General features: G+C 38.0%; 1 protein-coding gene across 8 annotated transcripts in view; it reads right to left on the reverse strand.

Moving 5' to 3' along the window:
* arid1b (AT-rich interactive domain 1B) overlaps positions 1-25,362 on the reverse strand; it is a 101,526-nt gene that overhangs the window by 15,721 nt on the left and 60,443 nt on the right. For 3 of the 8 annotated variants that reach the window (XM_079887818.1, XM_079887815.1, XM_079887822.1), the window contains exons 5-11: positions 17,675-17,918; positions 15,632-15,721; positions 14,254-14,424; positions 6,498-6,840; positions 5,264-5,404; positions 3,425-3,552; positions 2,417-2,523 (exon numbers count right to left, since the gene is read on the reverse strand). In XM_079887818.1, the coding sequence (XP_079743944.1) occupies positions 2,417-2,523; positions 3,425-3,552; positions 5,264-5,404; positions 6,498-6,840; positions 14,254-14,424; positions 15,632-15,721; positions 17,675-17,918 (1,224 nt within the window). The remainder of the gene's footprint in view (positions 1-2,416; positions 2,524-3,424; positions 3,553-5,263; positions 5,405-6,497; positions 6,841-14,253; positions 14,425-15,631; positions 15,722-17,674; positions 17,919-25,362) is intronic. The other 5 variants (XM_079887819.1, XM_079887816.1, XM_079887820.1 and 2 more) reach the window with 3 other exon arrangements.

Here is a 25,362-nt window from a genome sequence, read left to right on the forward strand (position 1 = left end):
ATATTGGATCCATGCAGTCGTCCTTAAAGTGACAACATCCAAATTCACCTGCTGTCGTTATTAATGTTAATCAAACAACAAAAAAGAGAAAATATCTCATTGCTCTTGACTGTGTCATGGACTGAGGATGAAGACTGACAGAACCAGTGATAATTACATGAATGTCCATGACAGCAAATGAGACACTGAAACAAGGAACACACGAACTACTGAATACAAACATAATCCAAAAAAACTAAACATAAAACAAACACAACTGAATATCTGTAACAGTCCGAATCACTTAAGTACTTTGTTCTTTCTTTATCACAGTTTATTTGTCTTCAGTGTCTAACCTGATTGATTGCAGGCTATTTATCATATATATTAACACACTCCCGTCTCTCTCCATTATGAAAACAGGTAAAACAAGAAAATTCTCAAAAAATAAAACTAATACTAACTAAATTCCTAATGGTAATTCCAATAATTGCAAATTACATTCATGTTTTTTTCTATTAAAACAACAGCAAATTTAGTTACCACAAGCAATATAGTCGAGATTCATGTTTGGATTTATTACAGTTCATCACTGAGAATGTATGTAATATTTTGTCTCCTCTTTTTTCCGACAAAAATAAAGAGAGATTTTGGTAAAGTTTTATTCTTTAATTACATTTTAGTCTCGTCTTTTTTCGTCAACGATATTGCATGTTGATATAGTAACAGTTATCGTTAAATGACCTCGGCGGAAAAAGCTCGTTAGCGAAATTAACACTAATCAGCAGGAGTACTGGCACCCTGTCAGTGGAATAGGATAGCTTGATCCGCAATAGGTCGAAAACATTCTCCTGAAATTCACGGTCCTAAAAACCTCCCATGCAAAGCCTACTGTCTTTAGCATAAGAAGCATTCAGAAAGTTTGTCAAAAAACCGGCAAACTTTGTGTATAACTTCAAATCTTTGTCTGTCACACTCTTTTTGTACTCTTTTTGTGGCTCTTGTTCTGGCTGAAGTTGGCACCACTCTGAGCTGGACTCAATTCATACCTTTCAAGTAGCTCTGTGTTATATTGCATGACTTGTTATACTTGTTACAGGATTGCACGCGCACACACACACACACACACGCACACACGCACACACACCAGAAATAGGGAGAGCAACACAAAGCTTGTAACACAGCCAGCTGGACAAGACATAAAGGTCAACGTTTGAAGGCACTGTTTGTTGTGAAGTTTTCTACACGTTAAATTAAAAAGCCATGCTCTACTGCCGACTGATGCCATGAGGTAAAAAAAGTACAAAGATTATCATGAGCTAGCAAGAAAACAAAGGACATTTTTTGAGAATTATTTAAAGTGACAGAACGATTTCCCTCTGATCAGTAAGAGGACAAAACAAAACAAAACATCACATCGAATTACAAATGAAAAAAAAAAAAAAAGACACATAAGCAAGAATGGTAAGATGAGTTCAGAGAGAGAATGCTCTGCTACTGCGCCATATCTCAACCAATCAAATGAAAGCTGAACTTAATGACACAATGAAGTTCTGATGAAAGTAAGGGCAATGACTGAGAAAGAACAAGTTAAGACAAGAAAGATTTGAAGCAAGGTCTTCCAGAGCTTAGATGTGCGCTCATTAGGACACATGAGAGAATTATATTCCTTGGGTTATTGAATAACACAGTGAAATTGAACAATATTCAAGAACAGCATACTTTCAGTATTCAGTTTAGGGAGTGTAAACAACAGAATGATAAACTAGAAGAGCTACAAGCAGTAGGATGTAAATATTTACCATGACAACAATTTGATTACGACTGGCAAATTATTTGGGGAAAAAAGTAAATTTGGTCAAAATCTGATTCTATTTCAATGCTCTGATGCAAACGGTAGTTATTTAAAACAATATGTTAAAGTTTCATTTTCGGGCCGTGCTCCATTGAACATGTCTGTGCTGGAAGCAAATTGGTGATCTAGATTTGGTGGATTTGGTAATGGGTATTATTATAATAATCAGGCTATAACCAATTATTAAATTCCATAATTATGGTGTTTAATTTTCACTCTCACACCGTGTCCCAAGTACAATGCAAGATTCCAGCAGCAAAAAATAGATGAAAGTTAAAATGCAAGTTAAAACACAATCACAGCCAAAGATGTTTAATTTACAAGAATGTGAAGCAGGAGAACCAATGACATTTCAAAGTGGACTAAGACTTTTATCACTGGTTAGGACACAGTGTCAGACCAATGCACTCATTTTAACACCTTTACTGAGCAGATATTAACAAAGTTATGGTTGAAGCAAAGGTCAGAGACTGTTTGTAGGCTGTAACAGAGAAGGTTTTGGAGTAATGTTACCATTTACAGGGATTTAGAGTTATCTGTTAGCATCTTCAATGAGTCAGAGAGAGAAAGATGTCTTCATACCTTTGGCTTAGGGGGATCTGTGGTGGGTGTACTGCCCTCCTCCTTGTGCTCAGCTCTCTGTTTGGGATCGGTGGGCATCATGGTGTCCCCTGAGCCTGTCATTGGCCCTACAGGAAATTCAGACCCTTAGACCTCACCTTGCCAAACATCTGATCACACCCTCCAAACAAAGTATATATTCAAACTAGTCAATTAATAACTTTGTACTGAAAGAAAAATACTGCAATAAACTCCAGATTTATTGAATATTCTCAATATACACCACCATTCAACAATTTGGGGTCAGTAAGATCCCAGTAAGATAAAGAGTTTTAAAAAAATAATTTAATTAAAGAAATACATTTATTCAGCAAGGAAGCTACACGATAAATCGTATTTTAATCGTGATCCCAATTTCTGTTTCTCTCGATTAATTAAAGTCCCCCTGTGGTGAAAATCCATCTTTTAATGTTGCTTATATGTCTATGTGGTGTTTTTAATATGCTTTAAGTCAACACCATTGCTGAGTATTTTCTCTTTAAAACTGCAGTGAACCTTGTACCTTGTAACCAATCAGATCAACGTGTGATCGTCAACGAGTGGATCTGAGCTGGTGTGAGTGAGTGGAGGTGGGACTCATTTGCATATTCATAGAACCGCGTATACTAAATGAGGCAAGGGTGTAGAGTTACAGTCAAGCTATTTTATGCATGAATATGAATTTTTTTTTTTTTCAAGGAAAAAAAATTCTAATATGTCATTTTGGTGATCAAAGATGAGTTTTAAGTGATGAAATTATTGACTACAGGGGGACTTTAAGCATAATCGTCTGCAGTATTTGCCCTCTGGCTATTTATCCTAAAAACATTTAATTTTTATTTTACATTTGCATAATCTTGCATTGGTAATGAGTTTGCTCAAGTTTTCATGCATTAAAACATTTGGAACATTTCTTGCATTAAATATTTGGAATCTTGGAATCTTGTCGCATTGAAACACTGAGACATCAATGAAAACTCTCACGCTTACCGGTAGGCATTGTGTTGTAGGAGGGTCCTTGAGGGGTCATCCTGGCTGAGCTGTTGCTCGGTGGATGGTTGTAGGGGCCTCCAGGAGCCATTCCAAGCATGTGGGACCCAGCCTGGTACCCGCTTGGCCTATGGATAACAGGACACAAAAATAAGGACACAGACATTTAAAAAGAGCCTGTTTAAGATGTGAAGATTTCAATGATAAGTTGTTAGTACACTTATTTTCTTTTCTTCTTTACTTCTAATAGCTGGCAAGCAACAAATATGCAGGGACAGTAGAGAGGGTTAAGACATTCAGGATTAATACACAAAGGAAAAGGAAGTGCTGTTGCTTTGTGCTGTGTTGTTTGTAGTCCATAATTACACTTTAAGTCTTAAATGAGGTACAATCTACAATCCATCAGTCAAAGTTGTACACTGCTGCTACCAAAACAACCAACAATTCTGCGAATCACACCTCGACTCGAACTAGAAACTGCACTAGGGCTACCCAATTATTAATTAGAATAATATAGCCTTATGAGATTATTAAAATGGCTGTGACACCACACGTAGTTTTTACACTTGGTTCATTTCGGTCTCAACAAAATGTCCACTTTTAAATCCAGAAACAGAAAATAAGTGAGCGAAACATGCTTAGTTTGGAGACCAAAGGCATTGTTATAATTTGTAGTAGTGAAGTATTTACACACCCTGTTGAACATGAGAGCTGCTGTTTCAATACGCCTTTTAGCCTTTAAAAGCAGAAATGAACAGTGTTTATTTAAATGTTTATGTCAGCACTTGCAATATTTGTAGAAGTAATTGCAATATGATTTGTTTTAAAGGTGTAGTAAGCAGTTAAACTAAAAAACTAAAAGTTAATCTGATCAGAAAAAAAAACCTCTTTGATTATATCTTAAAGGACAAGTTCACAAAACTGAATCCATGTTTCTCCAAACTCATATCCTGTTCCATTTTTTCATGGAACACAAGTAGAATTGGTAACATTTTATTTTAGTGTCCCTGTTAAACTTCTTATATATACTTAATTATAACAGCATATTATGCAAAATCACAAGCAACTAACCCTAACCCAAAACTTATTATATAATAGTACATGTAGTTAATTAATATTACTCGGTATTCTTTGTATAATTACACTGTAACAAAGTGTTAAAAGTCTTAAAATAAAGTGAAACTGTATAATTGTATGTAGAAGAATCTTCACACAGATTTTCTCCAGTATATTCCAAGTTTTGTGAAGTCACAGCAATAACCTCACATAAGTAACAGACCAAAATATAAGTCATTATTCACTGAAAATATTCCCTTCTATTATAGTTTCTCAACATGTGATAATCGGTGCGGTATTGCTTGTTGATGCGTCAATTTTAAATCTGAATGTAAACCATTGTTATTTTAATGGAAAGAAGTTGCGTTAACATTCTTCAAAAAATTCCCCTTTTGCGTTCCACAGAAGAAGAAAAAACAGTTTACAGATTTGGGAAAAGACAAGTATTAGTACATAAAGAACAATATATTTTTTTTTATTCTTGGGTGAACGATTCCTTTAAACATTTTTAGTCGTCCACTCCACTTTATCTCTGAGCTACACAAGCTGCTGATTCAGTTCTCCAATCTACAGAACATTTTGCTGTTTTCTCCAGAGGATTCTTCTCCTGTCTTTGTGAAAGCTATATGATTAGTCTTCTTAAATGCTCAGAATAAAACATAGGCGTGGTGGAGAAGAAAGGAGAAGCTAATGCATAGCACTTGGCTTGTGCCATTTCTAGCGGATGCGAGCAGACTCAAGCAGAGTGAAGCCATCCAGCCAGGGGTCCAATCTTAAACCTACCCAAACAGCTCAGTGTGAGGCTGGCCCTGGCCTTGCGCAGGACTGTAGTGAGGGTGATGGGGATGAGGGATAGGGAAGGAGGCTGGCCGCCCCCCAGGCCCAGACAGGCCGGGGTACACAGGGGACCTGCCAAAGGGAGGCCTGAAGCAGGGGGAAGAGCATAAAGGTCTCTTTGGTGTCTGTTCACTTTCAATACAAATGAAAACTCAAAGGTGCACTGAATAATATCTTGTTTGGCCCTGTCCCAAATCCTGCCCTTAGCATTATTTGGTGACATAAAATCTACATTGACTGTCCAGTAGAGGCCAACCAGTGAGGGATAAGCAAAATGACAAATTGAGGGAGCATAAAAGTTACAAAGCAGTACCGTTCTGAATCATAAATGCTTCTGGAGGGTATAGGGAATATGACCAAATAAATATCTATCTGAATAAATGGCATTAACAGCACTCGACCACACATATTTGCTGTTCTCTCTTGCCTCACATGAGAACACGTTCCCCTTATTGAATCACAGGAAAACAAATAAAAGGGGTTATCAATATTAACAACATCCAGTGAAAAGGTGGTGAATGCTATTGTAAATTAAATGACTGAATATGCAGTATTTAGGCATTTTAAGCTAAACCATGAGCAGAGAGCTTGCAAAATTGGTTATGACAGAGCTCCTGATAAAAGCTTAAATAAACAGTATCGGTATCAATCAGCAATAAATTGGTATTGCTATAAGAATCTATTTGGAGCGCAACTAATAATTTAAATTTTATATGTCCAAAATATTATTTATTTTGTAATGTGTAAAGAAAATTACAAATTAAAAGAAAAATTGTTTTTTTCATTAATGCCAGATTTCCCCAACTGGAATTGAATTGGAATTAATTTGTTTTTAACTGAGGGATTATTTTGTAACCTTAAAGGGGTTGTTTACCATAAAATAAAACCCATATGACTGTATTTCCTCTGTGAAATATTTTAAGAAATGTCTCAGTTATTTTTGTTGTACATACAATGGAAGTCAATAGTAACCAAATCAGTTTGACTACCTAGATCATTCAAAATATCTTATTTTGTGCTCCGCAGAAGATAGTAAGTCATACAGGTTTTGTAATGGTAATTTTCATTTTTGGGTGAACTATCCATTTAATTATGGATGAAATCTAGACCAAACATGACCAAAACATCTTGTTCTAGTGAAGCAGAAAGGCACTTAAAATGAATGAAGGCTCTTATTTACCTGGCCTGGCCCGAGGGGACTGGGTTCTGCTGGGCAGATGCAGGGCTACTCTCATGGGGTTTGCGGCTGACGTTGAGAGGAGGTGGGCCCATCCCTGGGCCAGCCGACTGAGGCATGTTGGGAGAGGTCGGAGCCACACTGCTGGAGCCTGCGGTGTAAGGCCGGCCACCGGCTGCATGCCCTGGTCCTCGAGCCGTAGTCATAGAGCCACAGGGTTGCCCTGGACCCTGCCCATGCATTGGACTGCTGGCATTCATGCCAAGGCTGTTGCTCATGCCAGGCCCGGGGCCACTGTAGTTGGCACCTGGTGCTCCACCATAGTTAGGAGGCCGTGGGTAGTTACCTGGAGATATACCAGACAGTTTTTATGTAAAAGTCCTAATACCATCAAGTACATCTCAGCAAATATAAAAGAAAAAATGCAATGCATGACCTTGATGCAAAACACATCTTAAGAGCCCTGCATTCTGTTGATAACATTCCATATTCACTTCCTATAGGTGTTTTTTAAATGCAAAAAAATAGGTTGTGTGTGTTTCCAAACTGAGTGCTATTGCTGTGCTGAATTTACAGTTACCTTTCCCTTCTCTTATTCTTACAGACAACCAAGCAATTGTATTCACAATGTGCTTCAGTAATGTTATCAATCTTGGCTTTGGTCAATTTCAAATTTTGGATCCCTAATGAATGGCAATAATTTTACTGGATTTTTTTCCCCAAAAAATTGGGAACATGGACGGAAGCCACAATTTTAACATAAAAATTGCTTAAATATCAGGTTGCTTTTCACCAACACTTTTCATGGAACGCTTAAGCGAGCCCTATGTAGTTTTTTGCTCACACTCTTGGGAACTTCATTAAACGGCAAAGTGATTCACAATGTAATAGATATTCATGAAATTATACAGATGGAATAATTTCATGAGGATTGGAATGACATGAGGATGTGTAAATAACAGATTTTTTGGGTCAATTTTCTCTTCTCTTTGAAGTCTAAATTATGCATACATCATTCTTTTCTTTCTCTGTTCCTACTCAGGAAGTCAAATTATCAGATCTTAGAGGGAGAGTATTGGAAGCCAGTGAAGGCTGGACACATTTCAGCCAAATTGACATTCTTCAAAACTAGTGTGGGACCCCAGCAAGCCATCAGAGAGCCCGTTGTTAATGAAGTATGTCTCCTCATGACATGTTTCAAGATCAACAGTCTGAGGACATTCAACCCACTGGACGCCAAGTTTCTCAGGGGACGAGACATCATGTCCACCACGTGGAGTTCCGTCTAATATGCTGATGTGCATAATGGGCATAAATTTAATCGTGCCCAGATCGCTGCTTGGCAGGAGGAGCTTGCCAAGCAACGTTTCAGTCACAATTAGAACTGGGATTTCCATTCCTCAAGCTGTCGAAACATTGAGATCTCTGGCTCATTCAGGTTTCAAGAGTTCCCAGTGGAAATCAGAGAGTCTTGGCATGTTTTCCACTTTCCCAGTGTAAAAAAAGGGGAGCTAAAAATGTATTCCAAAATCACATTAAACAGGTTGAGAGGAAAGGAAGGGGGATGCTGGCTTTTTGCCCCTGTTCTGTAGTTACACTGAGACCCTTAACAAGCTCCTTCACGGTGGGGAGGACGGACACTCCAGTCTGCAAGGATGTAGAAGTGGACCTGGAGCAATGCCAATTACACAGAAATGTCGTACTGCTGTCAGACACTCTGTGGTGACTTTCCTCCAGCCCTGTTAATCCCAACATTCCCTCAGGTGAAAAAGAGGAAAAGATGCCATGAATCTGAAGGATACAGGCGGATGCCCTTCTGACAGTGCCGTGAGCGATGCATAGATGACAGAGGGTTTGGGACATGGCAACACAATTTGATGCCTACTGTGAGCTACAAAGATGTGCATCTCACCTTGTTTTAAAGACCCATGTTTCTGTAATTCAGCTACACAAAATGCCAAAGCTTGTTCTGACACAACAGGACTTCCCACTTTCCCTGCCTTCAACTCAATTCAATTCACATCAACAACTAAGCTTTGAGTCAATGACAATTCACTATTTAAAGGGAATGTATAATGGAAATGGGGATTTTCCTTGAATCTCTGCAGATCAAATACACTTTAAAATCCATAAGCCCAGCCTTATGCTAAAATGCTTTTAAATTACAATTGCAATCCATACCTCGTAATGACAAAGCAAAAACTAGATTTGTGCTAACGTTACAAATGTAATAAAAATAAAAAAATAAAATAAAAAACTGAAATATCACACTGACTAAAGTATTCAAATCATGTGCTATGAAAATTTAACTCGGGTACTTCACATTTCTCCAGATCATCTTTGAGGTATCTATGTATCTACCCTCTGATTGAAGTCCACCTGTGACAAATTAATTCGATGGGACATAATTTGGAAAGGCACACACCTGTATGTGTGTATATATATATATATATATATATATATATATATATATATATATACAGTGAGGAAAATAAGTATTTGAACACCCTGCTATTTTGCAAGTTCACCCACTTGGAAATCATGGAGGGGTCTGAAATTGTCATCGTAGGTGCATGTCCACTGTGCGAGACATAATCTAAAAAAAAAATCCAGAAATCACAATATATGATTTTTTAACTATTTATTTGATGATACAGCTGCAAATAAGTATTTGAACACCTGTCTATCAGCTAGAATTCTGACCCTCAAAGACCTGTTAGTTTGCCTTTAAAATGTCCACCTCCACTTCATTTATTATCCTAAATTAGATGCACCTGTTTGAGGTCGTTAGCTGCATAAAGACACCTGTCCACCCCATACAATCAGTAAGAATCCAACTACTAACATGGCCAAGACCAAAGAGCTGTCCAAAGACACTAGAGATAAAATTGTACACCTCCACAAGGCTGGAAAGGGCTACGGGGAAATTGCCAAGCAGCTTGGTGAAAAAAGGTCCACTGTTGGAGCAATCATTAGAAAATGGAAGAAGCTAAACATGACTGTCAATCTCCCTCGGACTGGGGCTCCATGCAAGATCTCACCTCGTGGGGTCTCAATGATCCTAAGAAAGGTGAGAAATCAGCCCAGAACTACACGGGAGGAGCTGGTCAATGACCTGAAAAGAGATGGGACCACCGTTTCCAAGGTTACTGTTGGTAATACACTAAGACGTCATGGTTTGAAATCATGCATGGCACGGAAGGTTCCCCTGCTTAAACCAGCACAAGGCCCGTCTTAAGTTTGCCAATGACCATTTGGATGATCCAGAGGAGTCATGGGAGAAAGTCATGTGGTCAGATGAGACCAAAATATAACTTTTTGGTCATAATTCCACTAAACGTGTTTGGAGGAAGAAGAATGATGAGTACCATCCCAAGAACACCATCCCTACTGTGAAGCATGGGGGTGGTAGCATCATGCTTTGGGGGTGTTTTTCTGCACATGGGACAGGGCGACTGCACTGTATTAAGGAGAGGATGACCGGGGCCATGTATTGCGAGATTTTGGGGAACAACCTCCTTCCCTCAGTTAGAGCATTGAAGATGGGTCGAGGCTGGGTCTTCCAACATGACAATGACCCGAAGCACACAGCCAGGATAACCAAGGAGTGGCTCTGTAAGAAGCATATCAAGGTTCTGGCGTGGCCTAGCCAGTCTCCAGACCTAAACCCAATAGAGAATCTTTGGAGGGAGCTCAAACTCCGTGTTTCTCAGCGACAGCCCAGAAACCTGACTGATCTAGAGAAGATCTGTGTGGAGGAGTGGGCCAAAATCCCTCCTGCAGTGTGTGCAAACCTGGTGAAAAACTACAGGAAACGTTTGACCTCTGTAATTGCAAACAAAGGCTACTGTACCAAATATTAACATTGATTTTTTCAGGTGTTCAAATACTTATTTGCAGCTGTATCATACAAATAAATAGTTAAAAAATCATACATTGTGATTTCTGGATTTTTTTTTTTAGATTATGTCTCTCACAGTGGACATGCACCTACGATGACAATTTCAGACCCCTCCATGATTTCTAAGTGGGAGAACTTGCAAAATAGCAGGGTGTTCAAATACTTATTTTCCTCACTGTATATATATATACAGTTGTCAAATGAACTGACAAGACTGTGTTGAGGCACAGATCTGGGGAAGGCAACAAATAATTCTGCTGCATTAAAGGGTTCTTTAATTTTTCTGAATTTTATTAATTAAATAATCTTCCTAAAGCTTGCAGCCCAGCCAAACTGTGCAATCAGGGAGAAGGGCCTTGGTGACCAAGAAACTGATGGTCACTCTGATTGAGCTCCAGAGATCATGCATGGAGACGGGATAAAGACAACCATCACTACACCAATATGCTTGGAATTTGCAAAAAGGACACCTAAAAGACTGTGAGAAACAAGATTCTCTGGTCTGATGAATCTCAATTACAAGCATCATGTCTGGAGCCACAGTGGTTGTAGTATCATGCTAAGAGGGTGTTCATGAGTGGCAGGGACTGGGGGAATGGTCAGGGTAAAAGGAAAGCTGAACACAACAAAATACAAAAGATATCTTTAAGAGTCCTAAGGAGCACAGATGGGTCAAAGGTTCACCTTTCAGCAAGGCAATGACCCTAAGCACATAGCCAAGACATGCAAGAGTGGCTTAGGGGCAACTCTGTAAATGTCTGGCCCAGCCAGATCCCGGACTTGAATGTTCCCCATCCAACTTAAGAGCGCTTAAGAGGATCTCCAGGGAAGAATGACAGAAAATCCCTCAAGTCCAGGTGTGCAAAGATTGTCTTGAGGCTGTAGTGCATAACAAAGGTGCTTCAACTTAAATAATGTGTTAAGGGTCTGAATACTTGCAATGAATACAATGCAATGTGATATGTCAGGTTTTTCTTTGTAATACATTTTCAGTTATCACAAATCTGGGTTTAGCCTTGTCATTATGGTAGTATGGAGTGTAGAATGTTGTGATAAAAATTAAGGAGTCTGAATACTTTCTGAATGCACTGTATGACTGCCAATGTTTACACCAGCTGCTTTTTCAGCAGATTTTCAATCATAATCCTCATTTACATAGTTGATGGAGAATCCGTTCTCAGCAGGGGAGCCTTAACAGCCGCAGTGACTCAACTCCCTGCTGAGTTAATGGACTTACTGACTAGAAATCAACTTCTGTTTCGGTTGAAATGATCGTTCAGTCGGTGGGGTGATCATTTGGCCATGGCAGTAACCAATGAGCCTCTGAAGAAGCAACAATATATTGTCCTGCTTGAGTCTGAGAGAGAAACTGTTGTCAACAAACCGTCAACAAGTAACAATCAGTTGTCCTGCTTCTTGGAGAGAGAACTCAAAGGGTGTCATCCCTCTGACATTTCTAATCGCAGTGTGTGACAGACCTCCAACAGAAGAGGGCGAGATTTCATCAAATACAGTTGGCAGGTGAGACAATCCTTACCAAAATCTAGTTGTTTTGGGTTGGCTAGTGAGACGTTGTCTTTACACATCAACCCACTATTCAACAAAATGAGTGTCCCTGATGAATGTCAGTGTGACTTACATTGGTCAGTTTCATATGTGAACAGGTTAGCAAATCATAAAGGTAATTAACATTTAGAAGTCTTAAATGTACAGTAGCTTGCTCATGTAACTTGATTATTATGAAAAATAATTTATATAAGATGGGGGTCCACATGTACCTATCCATCCATTTTCCAAACTGCTTGTCCTATTGGGGTTGTGATGATGCTGAACTCTACCACAGTGTCTTGGGTCATAAGCAGGGTAACACCCTGGACGGATGGCCAGTTCATCACAGGGCTTACACACATGCTTTCACACCTACAGACAACTTAGGCTACATTCAGACTGTCAGTCCAAATCTAATTTTTGTGCATATCTGATTGAAATCCGATCAGATTTAGCTAGTGTGAAAGGCAAAAAATCATGTGAAATGCGATTTTTACAAATCCGTTTCAAGCTACATCCATATGTGGTTTGAAATCCAGTCTGACTGCTCTGATCGGATTTTGCGTGGTTTATGTGACTTCCTCACGCCATGTAAACATCAGATGTTGTTATAGGAAACATGCTGAAAGTCGCTGCAGAAACAAGGCTGTGTTGTTCCAAAGTGCCGGACGAGCAGAAAATGACAATATAACATGTCATGTTGTACAATTTAAATAAGACAACATCTCTCTTGCAAACCCTTCCATGTTGCAGTTATTATTGTATTTGGCGTATTCAATCATTTTAGATCAGATTCCAATCGGATACACAAATAATCGGATTTGGACTGAAAGTGTGAACATAGCCTTAGAATCACCTCTCATTCACCTCTTGTCTTTGGATTGTGTTATACAAAGAAAGGCCTTCTGGCTCAGCCAAAACTCAAACCGAGGACCTTCTTGCTGTAGCGCTATCCACTGAGCCATTATGCCCCTGGGTTATAAGAGCATTTCCACCAAGTTTGCCTGAGTTCAGGTTGTAATTCGTGGCAAAAATAGGCCTAACACCAAAACTCTTGCATGTAATGCTACTCCTGTTAATCAGCACCAGGCTACTGATGAACGCAGTGCAAGCCCTGCTGCCTGTTAATATAGGCGCCAAAATGAATCAATGTAAAACAAGATGTATGAAACAAGTCTAAGGGTGTGAGAGGGAGAGAGAGAGAGAGAGAGAGAGAGAGAGAGAGAGAGAGAAAATGGAAAATGGTTAAAAAAAAACAAAATTTTGTTTGCATTATAAGTAGACTTCAGGAAACAATAAAATGCTTAATTTTATGTTCTTCCAAACTATGAATTGACTGAGGCATCTTTTCATGGATCCCATCAATCTGTGTAAACAATTCTGCGGTCGACTGCCGCTATAGCTCAGTCAGTGTCAGGCCTGCAACAGCGGCAGCACGATGCACCCCTGTTGTCTTGAGCTGGCTGTCAGTCATTTGAATTAGAGTACAGGACAACAGGGACTATCAATCAGGCAGAGTGGAGGCCATGACATTATAAAGGCATGCTTAGCAGCTATTCATTTATTACATCTGCACACCATAACATTCATGATGAATTACTGCTGAGCCCTGTTAATGGGGTCTCTTGCACAGACACACACAGCTGAAACAACAACAGACTTTCCCCCGTTTTCACAGACAAGGCTTAAAGCCTGGTCCCAGACTAAAATGCATGTTTGAGCTGTCTTAACTGAAAGCAACTTGCACTGACATATCTTAATATATATGTCATTGTTTTATCTCCAGATGAAATGTTTTTTTTACCAGTAATGTTTTTTCTAAGGCATGTTTATAAAAGCTACTTAAATGTCCTAATTGAACTAAGGCTAAATCCTGGCAAATCTAAGCCCTGTTTGTGAAACCACAAGTATTAGTTTCTGTCATTTACTCACTCACATGTCATTAAAACCCAGATTACATTCTTTCTTCCGTGGAACACAAAAGGAGAGTCATATATTTACCTTTGGTGCCTTAAACTATTGCGCTAGGTTTGTCGTCAATGATGTACTGTATAACAACATTGGCTCTCGCATGTCTTATCAGTATGTGTGAATGTATGTCGAAGCGATGACAAAAAATACATTTATATGTGAATACAAATTTTTTGTATGTTCATCACATAAAGCTATCGAAGACTTGTAATATAGTGCACAAGATGTATGGACCATTTTAGTGCATATTCACACCAGACAATTAGAGGAAGAAATCCTCACCTAAACAAAAATTTCAAATGTTTGCAAGCAGAAGAACTGGGAATGCGAGTGTGTTACCTGAAGGGCCATACTGGCCACTCTGGGGCCCATAAGAGGGGCCCAGCTGATAAGAGCCCACATTATGCTGCATAGGGCCAGTGGGACAGGAGTGTGGGGACATAGAAGGTCCAGCCTGCTGGCCTCCAAACTGGGGACCAGGTGCATTCCGCTGCATGTTAGGTGCAAATCCTAAAAAGTAAAACCAGAAAAGATTACTCATAACAACAAAAACAAGTGTTTTCTCTGTAAATAGTTTAAAGACAAGTGTTCAAATTAATATAACTACTTTGCATAGGTGTATGGTTTTTATTCAGTATTATTAGTATATACACGTTTTTCAGTATGAATCAGCCATATGCAGTATGTTATAATAAATGCTACTTCGAACTTACCAGTATCATATATATATACAGTATATATATATATATATATATATATATATATATATATATATATATATATATATATATATATATATATATATATAAAATCTGTGACGGTCTTGCAATTATTAGTCAACAACAGCCTGTAAATGTATTCAGATTTGACTTTTTTTGTTTCAATGTATTTGCCTTTGTATAGTCAGAAAAAGCAAAACCGTGACAGGGAATTGGGGTTAAAGCTGGGGTTTTTTAATCGTCTACTAAAATGTCTGATCATTAAGTCAGCCAATGTTTTGTTTTTTGTTGTTTTTTATTATATATATTTAAAGGGGTATTTGCAACCCATTTTATTTCTGCAATTTGTTATATATATATATATAACATATAGCGAAACAAAAAAAACGAACAAGTAACATATGACTGGATCATTATGAGCGGGCATTCAATATAAGACTGAAATCAGATCTGAGTGTAAGTTGTGGATGACTACTGCCCTCCTGAAACACTGCCAGCACCAACTCATTTGACCTGGACAGGGAGGCAGGTCAAAATCTTAATTTGCCATCACAAGTTTACAAGGATTTTCTTTAGCACAAGGTGCACTGGTAAATTGTGCACAATAAGATGGGACAATGTTTTCACAAAGTATAAATTAGGGTCAACTTTGATTTCATGTTGACCTTCTGGTGTCAGTAAATCTTATTGTGATTCACTTGCATAGGTGAAAATAACTGAAATTACAATAATAGTTATTGCTTACAGCTCCGAACAAACACATTTTCATACTTGAGCTCTCAATCAAAGCACCAGCACTCTCATAGCTCCTCATATCAATGGAGGAGGAAAATATATAGCAGGTGTTAATATACATCACACAATTGAGTTTATTCCTCTGAAGTGAATGCTGGAAAGCAAGCGGACAGATGTTGGATATTAGTAAAAAATCTCCTTTTCTTGATAGCTGTAAATAGAGTCAGTGTGAGCCGCAATGTTACAGCGGGAAATCAACTCACCTCTCTCCTGAGACATGGGCGACTGACTGTGAGAGGAATGGGAGCCCACGTCTGGAACGTTCCCTGGGGTCTGAGGGGCCATCTGTGTACCTGTGTGTGTGTGGGGGGGGGTATGTACACGTGTGCGTAAACCCAAAATCTTTCAATGTACACTCATTATTTCCTTAATCAGTGTTTTTGTCTAGTTTAAGTTTAAAATATCGAATTATCAAAACAAGATAAGATAAATTTACTTCAAAAGTTGTTTTCAGATTTTCAAGATACTGTTTCTAATGTTTTTAATTATTATTATTATATATACAATTAAATGTAAATTTTGTTGGATTTATTGTCTAAAACAATTAAAAAAAAAAAGATAAACTTACCCCATGATATATTCTCTAAAAAAAGATTCTAAACATCTTTATCTTGTTTTAAAAATACTGATCAAGACATATATTTGCAGTGCACATGCACAAAACCACAAACACAGTTAGTGGTCTCATAAAAGAGCTGCTTTTCACGATAAATATCAGACAAATTAGCATTGAGGGCAGAATATCAAACCAAACGTCCCATGGGAGGTGTTTAAGGCTCATTGTTTCTCTCCCGGGAGCAACTTTGTGCGCCTGTATGTACAGAACGCGTATGTGTGTAAATGCGGAGATATTCATTCTCCAGTAATGGCACACAGATCACATGTCAGGGCCAGCCTTGTATGCGGTTAATGGCCAATGGTGCTCCCAGTAGAGATGAGGCAGTTTTGTGTGCAGCGGGGTAAACGCTCTCCTGTGGACCTTGTTAGTGACATTCAGAACGGAAAGGAAAAACAGCAGTTTCAGCTGCACAAAGCCCTCCGCTGCCCGGCTATCAAAGAAGCCCGGCTAACAATGCAGCGCACAGCAGGACAGTAATTGTGTCAAAGTGACTCCAAACTGCTAACAGACTTTCAAAACTATTTTAATGATGGAGCGACTTGTTTTAAAGCCAGCTTGAATCCTGCCGCTGACCCACTGCTGAATGGAGCTCAAACAACTCGCCCTCCAACTGCTCCACATTGGAAGGAATTAAACGAGAAGCATGTGACGGCTGCAGCTAATGGGTATGTCAAAGTTAGCATAACAATAATATGTTTTTCCCAAAATATCCACAACAGAATATTCAAGAATATGTGCCTAGTTAGAGAGAGAATTTTAGTCTGTATTTAAAGCGATTTTAGCAGCTAATTTTCAGAAGACTTTGCTAAAGCAATGTCAGCAAACCAAAACATGCACAGTGAAAAATAACTATTTTACTAACTAAATAACTATACATATTTTGATTTATAATGTTTTTAAAATAAATAATCTTAACTATATATAAATGACAGTCAGTAACCCCTTCACACTTAAGTTTATATTTATAATATAATATTTATTTACATATTATATTTACAACAGTGGTACCAGCTGAAGCACTAAATCACATTTGAATTTAGCAGTTGATCACGTGACTCACTGAACGTTATTATCACACTGGTGTGATCGTACGCGTCAAAGGGTTAATACAATTCAAATGAATTAATTTTAAATAGCTATTAAAGATTCTACATCTCCAAATAAGTTTAAGGGAACAAACCAAATAAAAACATCATTCTACAGATTAATATTGGCATTATTAATTTTATTGATTAAGCTTATTGATTGACGATTAATAAAAAAAAAAAATTGGGGGGGGGGCTATCTTTTGTATCTGTTCAGTTCGATACGAATATATGTACCGTTGCTGTTGCCACTATGTGACCATGATATTTGGAGTTCTCCAGGTGTTTTAGTAACGATTAACAGTAGTAACAGTAACAGTAACGATTAATCGATTAATTGGTTGTTGATTTTAATGAAAATTAATTAACAATATTCCTGAAAATTCACGTCCCTACTACAGAATAATCTCATACAATTCAAACATAACATACATTCAAATAAATGAAACATAAAAATAGAGAGTTTCAAACAGCAGATATCCTCCCTGAAATATTTATGAAAAAACAAATCAAAAAATTATATCTCACACAGAATCTTTTACCTGGCCCACTGGCAGGTGATATGGGCCCAGATCGTGATTGGCTGGAACCCACTGGTGAACCGACGGGCGAGGGCGAGGGCCCGCTGCGCATGCTGGGGACTCTGGGCGAGGCATGGGGCGAGAAGGGCGACTGGGCAGGGTTACTCTGCTCGCCCTGGCTACTGGTGGACCCGGAAGCGCTGACGGCTGAACTGAGACCCGCCTCTGTTCCAGTGGGGAGGTCATCTATAGAGCCAGATAGATCCTGAAGTACACAAACAGAAATAGGGAGAGTTGAAGTTCAGGGCATTTTCATACTTATCAAGACTCCAAAAGACTCCATAAGGAGCAAAAAAACATTATTGGTTAATGGACTTGATGCCATGTCTCATTTGGAAGTGAGCAAATGAATGGATAAAATGACATCAGCTCTGAAGCAGCGAACCTGTAGAGACTCTAGTAAAAAATTAAAAACTAAGTCAGTCTGAACATATTGCACTAATGCTAAGTGTATGTTGCCAAAATTACAAACCTGTGCCAAACTAAACCCTGTAAATACTCCACTAAAGCCAGGCTCAGACTACAGGAGTTTCTAAATCTTAACCGATTTTCCTCTTTTCAATCTCAAACCTACACACACCACATGATTTGAAAATCGTGGCACATCACACGCTACAAGATATTCTTAAGATTATCATGCCAGATTTTATCACCTCACGTGATCTCAAGGGGAAGCGGCTGTAAAAAAAAATGAATACTGTGTCGCGCGCTGTAACTTCTTGTACACATTATAAAGGCAAATTGTGTTGTTGCCACATTTCGACCAGACGTTCCTCCCTCTCTGTTGTCCACCGGACCTGTACAGCTGCTTATTGTTTCGCGTCTCCTCGTAAACTTGACTCTCATTGGCTATTGTGGAAGTACTGACGTAATACCATAGTCGTAAACATCCCGATTTAAAATCCTAAATATCAAACATGTTTAATATTGTCGGGGCGGCCCCAATGTTTCTACGAGCAGATGGGGAGGTTCAAGATTTGATCTGTAAACGCCTCACATTACCAGATAATCTGGACCGAACATCGGAATGGACACGATTTTTTTCTCAGAATGTCGGGATGGGTAAATCGGCCTGAAAGTCCTGCAGCCTGAGCCCGGCTTTAGGGGGCTATGGGGCCCCAGTCGAAGTTCTTTACCCTACAGGTGATCTTGCAAGCAGCCAATACCACAGTCATGCCTCTGAGTTAATGTCTGCAAATAACCATAATCAACAGTGGAACTGGCATTCGTTTCCCGGCGCTGAGGTGATAACAACTCCTGGCCTGGATTGCAGCAAAAGAACTTTGGTAGAGTGGTTGTTTTACGAGCTCGCGACGATCACTCATTGTTATTCCCCGTGGTCTCAAATGCAATGATGATACTGGAATACACAGCATCAGAAGTACCAACAATTTTCTGTAACTAATAAGCATCATGGCAAATAAGGGGAAAATAAAACTGATTTCCTTTGCCGTGTAGTACAACAGGCCCAGTGGTGCTGAAGGACTATGGAACAAAACTTTCCAATGAGGCCTTAAATTCCACTACAAATGAGCCTGTGGTTCCAGCTCGAGCAGTGTCATGGAGTTCAATGAATGATTGTGATGGAAACTCACACAGTTTTCAGAAAAGACTAACTTCACGTTGCAGGCTTAGCGGTTGATGACCTAGTTGAGGATGAAGAGGAACATATGCTCAGCTTTACGCAATACCACATATCGGTCTCGATGACGGAGTGTCATGAAGACTGTGGGTCAACTACTTCCAGCAGTTACTTTCTCCACTGGAAAGTCTCGGCTTTTCCAGATACACTAGACAGCTTGATGGTGTTATCAAAGATTCTTTTTCCAGATGACTCAAAGGAGTGGGATGGCTCACATTTCGTAAAAAGTTCACTCTATGAAGCCAACATGTTTAATCTCAGTTTGCAACGTAATTCCAGTTTTAAAGGGATAGTTCATCCACCAAAAATCTAATCCCTGTTATTATTTACTCATCATGACCATACAAAAGATGTATTATATAACTATATAATAGTGACCAAGGGATGTTAAGCTCCAAAAAGGACCAAAAACAGATCATAACTATATCATAAATCATAACATAATAGCTTAAGTAATATGGACCAAATTTGAAGTCGTTTTTCATTGAAAATATTTGACACTACTCTCAAATCTCAGAGCAATATGAATATGTTCCTATTTAAATATGGCACGTTATGATTGGTTCCAAGCCACTGCAAAAGGCACTGACATTATTGAAGTAAAACCTAGTGTGACACATTGACGAGCCATATTTGAATGCAAGTTGAAGTCAGAGATTTGAAAAAAGAGGTAGAGAAAAACATTTTTAGTGAATAATGACCATAGATAATGACTCATCTTTTCCTCACAAAAAAACTATAGAATGCCTTCAGCAAACTTCAGGTGTAACGCAAAAGTCACTTTTATTTTATGGTGCTTTGTTATTTTTGGAGCTGGTCACCATTAATCTTAACTGCGTGAAAATAAGCTGCATGAATATTCTTTCAAATGTCTCTGTGTTCGACAGAAGAAAGCAAGTCATTTGGGTTTGGAAAGTGGAGTGAATGATGACAACATTTTTAGGATAACCATTCTAAATTGTAGCATAGGTGACTTTTCTTGTTTTAATTTTATACGTTGTAGACACAATCAAGCTTTTTTTTTTTTGCAGAACTCCTAGTGGTATAAGTCAAATCACTTGAACCTTGTACAAATTAGTCAAGGCTGGAGCTTGCTTGATTTATGTCCATAATTAGTTATATTCGTTAAGTCTCTGACTTCTTTAATTGATGAACGCAATTATTCAGGCTCATTGGCCATTCAAAGTTCCTCTCTTTCCATCTCTCACACTCCAAATCTCAGCAGAGGAGAAAAGACAGAGAACAAAAAAAAAAAGGAATACAGTGTCTCTCTCTTTCTCTTCTGATTGGAGAAACTGAGTGATGCTCATCCTTCATCATTTCACATGACAGCCTCCATACTACCCAATTAAAACATGGAGGAATTATGAGAGGAAAATTGGGGAGCCAGGCATGGCCATCTGAAGCCTGGACTCTTTAAAACAGCTCAGAATTCAAAACCTAGATTTATGGACTTTGTTGAGGCGGGATTTTTTTAATTAAAAAATTGTAATTAAAAAAAAAAATTATATTATTGCATATACATAATACATACCTATACACACACACACACACACACACACATACATATATATGTATATATATATATATATATATATATACATACATACATACATATATATGTATATATATATATATATATATATATATATATATATACATACATACATACATATATATGTATATATATATATACATACATACATACATATATATATATATATATATATATATATACACACACACACACACACACACACACATATATATATATATATATTATATATATTAGGGGTGTGCCGGCGGTTAGTATATAACCGTGAGACCGACGGTTATAGTTGAACACCGTCATTAGATCTCTATAACCTATATATATTAGTCTCTATATATTAGTGTTTAAACACTAATTAAAAACAATTGTTAACAGTCTGTGTCATTAATGGTCTACATCGTTTCCAACTGTATTTGATTCTTTCTTTGCCAAGTACCAACGCAAGTTTTGTTTTGTAAATTGTCAGACATGATTTTTACCACTTCATTAAGTATTTCTTTGTAGAAAGCCTTTCTTTAAAGCGAATTTCGATTTGTATAAATTGTATATTAATTTTAATAAATGTTTCATCAACCAATCGCATGTATTTAATAAATAAAAAGCAAATATAGTAGACAATATAATAACCGTGACATTGAGGCGCCAGCGCGCTGCGTTCACTTGCATTGCATTGTTAAAAGCCTTTCTTTAAAGCGAATTTCGTTTTGTACAAATTTTAATAAATGTCTCATCAACTAATTGCATGTATTAAATAAAAAGCAAATGACAATATAATAACCGTGACATGGAGGCGCCGGTGCGCCACATTCACTTTCATTGCATTGTGAACTTGCGGCTCGCATCAGCAGAGCATTGCATCGTCCATAGACCGCAAAACAATCAGCGGATGGCGGGCGGGTGCGGCTTTGAAATTTGGTCAAAAAACGTTGGTGCGGATGATGAGTTTTGTGATGCGGTTGCGGATGAAAAAATACCCCATGCGCGTATCTTTATCGATAACAACATTGAACACTTCACAAATATTAATTTTATTTTTTTTAATTTAGGCGATCAAATAGCTAATCAGTGTCTGCTCGTTTATTCAAACTAAGTTGTCCTATAACAGACAACGTCGCAACGCCCCCCCCCCCCCCCCCGACGACGGTTATGTTACCAACCGTCACATTTGACTCATGTCATAACCGTCATCACCAATTCTGAAACCGGCACACCCCTAATATATATATATAAAATAATATTGGGATAGTACCTAGAATTTCTATTTAAACTGTCTATAGGCGGACCAACATATAAGTATAGGCTTAAGTTTGTCAGACAATATGGTGGACTGTAAAGGCCCCAATATACTTCAAGCTAAATCGAAGAACTGATATGACATCAATTTGAACAAAATCTGGCCAAAACAAAGTTCGTCTTCTGTTCATTTCGGGAGTTCAAAACAGCCTGCCAAATCAAATTTTCTGGAAAGTTTTACTCTGGCTGATAAACACCTTTGAACTCCCGTTGGTCCGTGGCTAGCTGTGGCTCTGAGGCTCCGCCCTCTTTGGCGTGGAAATCTTCATCGGTTTATTTCTTCTGTTCTGTCCGTCGAGGTCGGACATACGCACGCAAGTAAAAACATGAACACACTAGAGAGCTGCTTTATAGTAGAAATTGAAGTTGTAATTCTACTGTAATTCGCTGCTCTCAGTAGCGTGGGTGGCGTCAGGATGTTCGCTAACAGTATACCGCTGTTCACGTATTTCGATTTTACTCCAAAGCGAAGAACGAAAAAGAACTTCGCTGTGAGTATATTGGGTCCTTAACAGATGCTATAGTACAGTGGTTCTCAACTCCAGTCCTCGGGACCCGTTGCTCTGCACATTTTGTATGTCTCTCTTATCTGACACACTCAGTTCAGTTCATGGAGTCTCTCTTAACGAGCTGATGATCTGATTCAGGTGTGTTAAATAAGGGAGACATGTGTGCAGAGTAACGGGTCCCGAGGACTGGAGTTGAGAACCACTGCTATAGTACGATTGGTTAGTAACATCTTAGGGTTCGTTTACACGACAACGATATGCTTAAAACGGAGAAGTTTTTCCTTTGAGTTTTCTGTGTACAGACGACACCATTGTCAAAACACGATCCCCATTCACACGTATCCGCGAAAACGACTAAAAACCCTGTATTTTCTGCTGCCCTGCCATTAGACGGCGATGTAACACTATAGACTTAACACAAACTCCTTTTGTTCCAAAAATAAAAGTGGCACAGAAATCAACCATGATTTTTGTCTTCTGATGATGTTGAAACCACAGAAGAAGAAATCCCAAAAATGGATGCTAGAGCACTTTAGGGCTTTGTGCTCCAGCCAGTCATGAGAAGAGACAATAGATAGTCACACATCAGTGAGGGAGTGGGGCCGTAAGGCAATACGGGTACACACACACGCACGCACGCACACACACACACACACACACACACACAATGCGCTGACGGAGGAATTCTCTTCCCCTGTTGTGATGCCTGACAATCTGAAAAGAGGCTGACATATTGGGTTTGACGAGAGCGTTCCCCAGACACAGACAGCGTGCTGGAGCCGGGAGTGGAGGTGGATTAGGCAACCGCAAGGGAAATGGAGGAAAATATATGTATCTTTCTGACAGGAGCAGCAACAATAATAAGTCTTCATACTAAAAATCATTGTGACACAGATAGGCTCTATACTTCTGATGTAAAAAAACTCTACTATATTTCACACAACTGGTGAGCTGGTGGAAGAAGTCTGTAGTTACTCTATGAGCTTGGAAGACAGAACAACAAAGTGGCGCTTGCCTATGCGTGAATGGCAAAGACTTTAACCACAGTGGGTGTGATCACACCAGCAGAGAAACACAGCAGGGTTCAGGAAATAAAAAGGTCATTCTAAATCTCCATAGTGAAATTGATTTTCAGTGATAAAGTTTAAACCTTTCAAGATAGACCTACCCTGAGCTCAGAGATTAAGTGATGATGCACTACCATTCAAAAGTTTGGGGTAAAAAAGAGTGATAAAAAGTAGTAGTGTAAGATGGGGGAAGATACATTTTTAAATATTTAAATATAAGTTTAGCATACATGCAGGATGATGATGCATCACCCAATGTGTTGTTATAGGAAATAAACAGAAAAAATTGCCAATTTAGTAGTTGTAGTAGTAGTTGCACAAAATGTTAAATATTAAAAAAGTTGTAAGATGGCCCCTACTGCGGTAAGATTACTTTAATTTACTTTTGATATGATTCTTATTAATATTTACATATTTTTAAACTGTCATTAAAGTAAAATACTAAAACTATTGTATTTAAAACTTTATTTTGACAATTTATTTGAATAATTGAATAACCAATGACAGACAAAGCAGAACCCCAGTAAAAGAGATTCATCTGAAAGGTAAAATTATTCTATGACTTATATACAGGCATATGAATATTTACTTTATTTACCCATATTTAAATTGAAGATATGTCATAACAGAAGGACTATAAATGCAAATTGAATTTCACTCAACTAACCTAGAGGTTTTTAATGAAAGCAAAGATGTATCTAATTCATGGAAATATTGAATAATAACCCCAATAATTACAATAAGTATTACATTTGAAAAATAATACCAAATTAATAATGCGTAACAAGATTCCACTCAGGGCCTTCTGTGCCAATTCTGGGTGGCTCATCTTACCCCAAGGGTCTAATTTGATCTTTTTTACTTCAAAACAAAAACTATAACTTTTACTTTTTTCCCTCAATAATAAATAGACCAAAAAATATATTCAACATAATACAATGTCATAGACCACTCCAGAGACACAAAATTATATAAATTAATCTCAAAACGGTTTCACTTTACTTAATCTCAGAAATGTTGATATTCAAATGAAATGACATAATTAAAAAATAGCATAGCCATTCATCAAAAATGCTGAGATGAGATTGTGTGCCATCTGTGGTCAGGAAAAAAAAAATGAAGGTTATGCTACAAACTGTAATATTATTAAAAATTTTAAAAATATATAATTTGTTCCTATGATTGCAAAGCTGAATTTTTTGCATTATTACTCCAGTCTTCAATGTCACATGATCCTTCAGAAATCATGCTAATAAGCTGATTTTGTGCTAAAGAAACATTTCTTATTATCATCAATGTTGGAAACGGTTGTGATGCTTAATATTTTTGTGGCTAAATTGTACGCTCAACAATTAGTTGGCAAAATGTAAGCTAACAACAACAAAAAAAATCAAAGAATGAGAAATGTTTATTGTTATGATCTATAGCTTCGATTGTATACTATTATATATACCAATTAGAGAAGATTAATGGTCATAATTACATAGCTACAAATTTTTTTTTAGGATTTCTAATCAGCCCTGAAAAAAACATTACCAGTTCTTCAGCAATAACAAAGTACTGACAATAAAACAGAGAAATTGGTA

Source organism: Squalius cephalus (genome assembly GCF_949319135.1).
Source record: "Squalius cephalus genome assembly, chromosome: 12".
NCBI lineage: Eukaryota > Metazoa > Chordata > Actinopteri > Cypriniformes > Leuciscidae > Squalius > Squalius cephalus.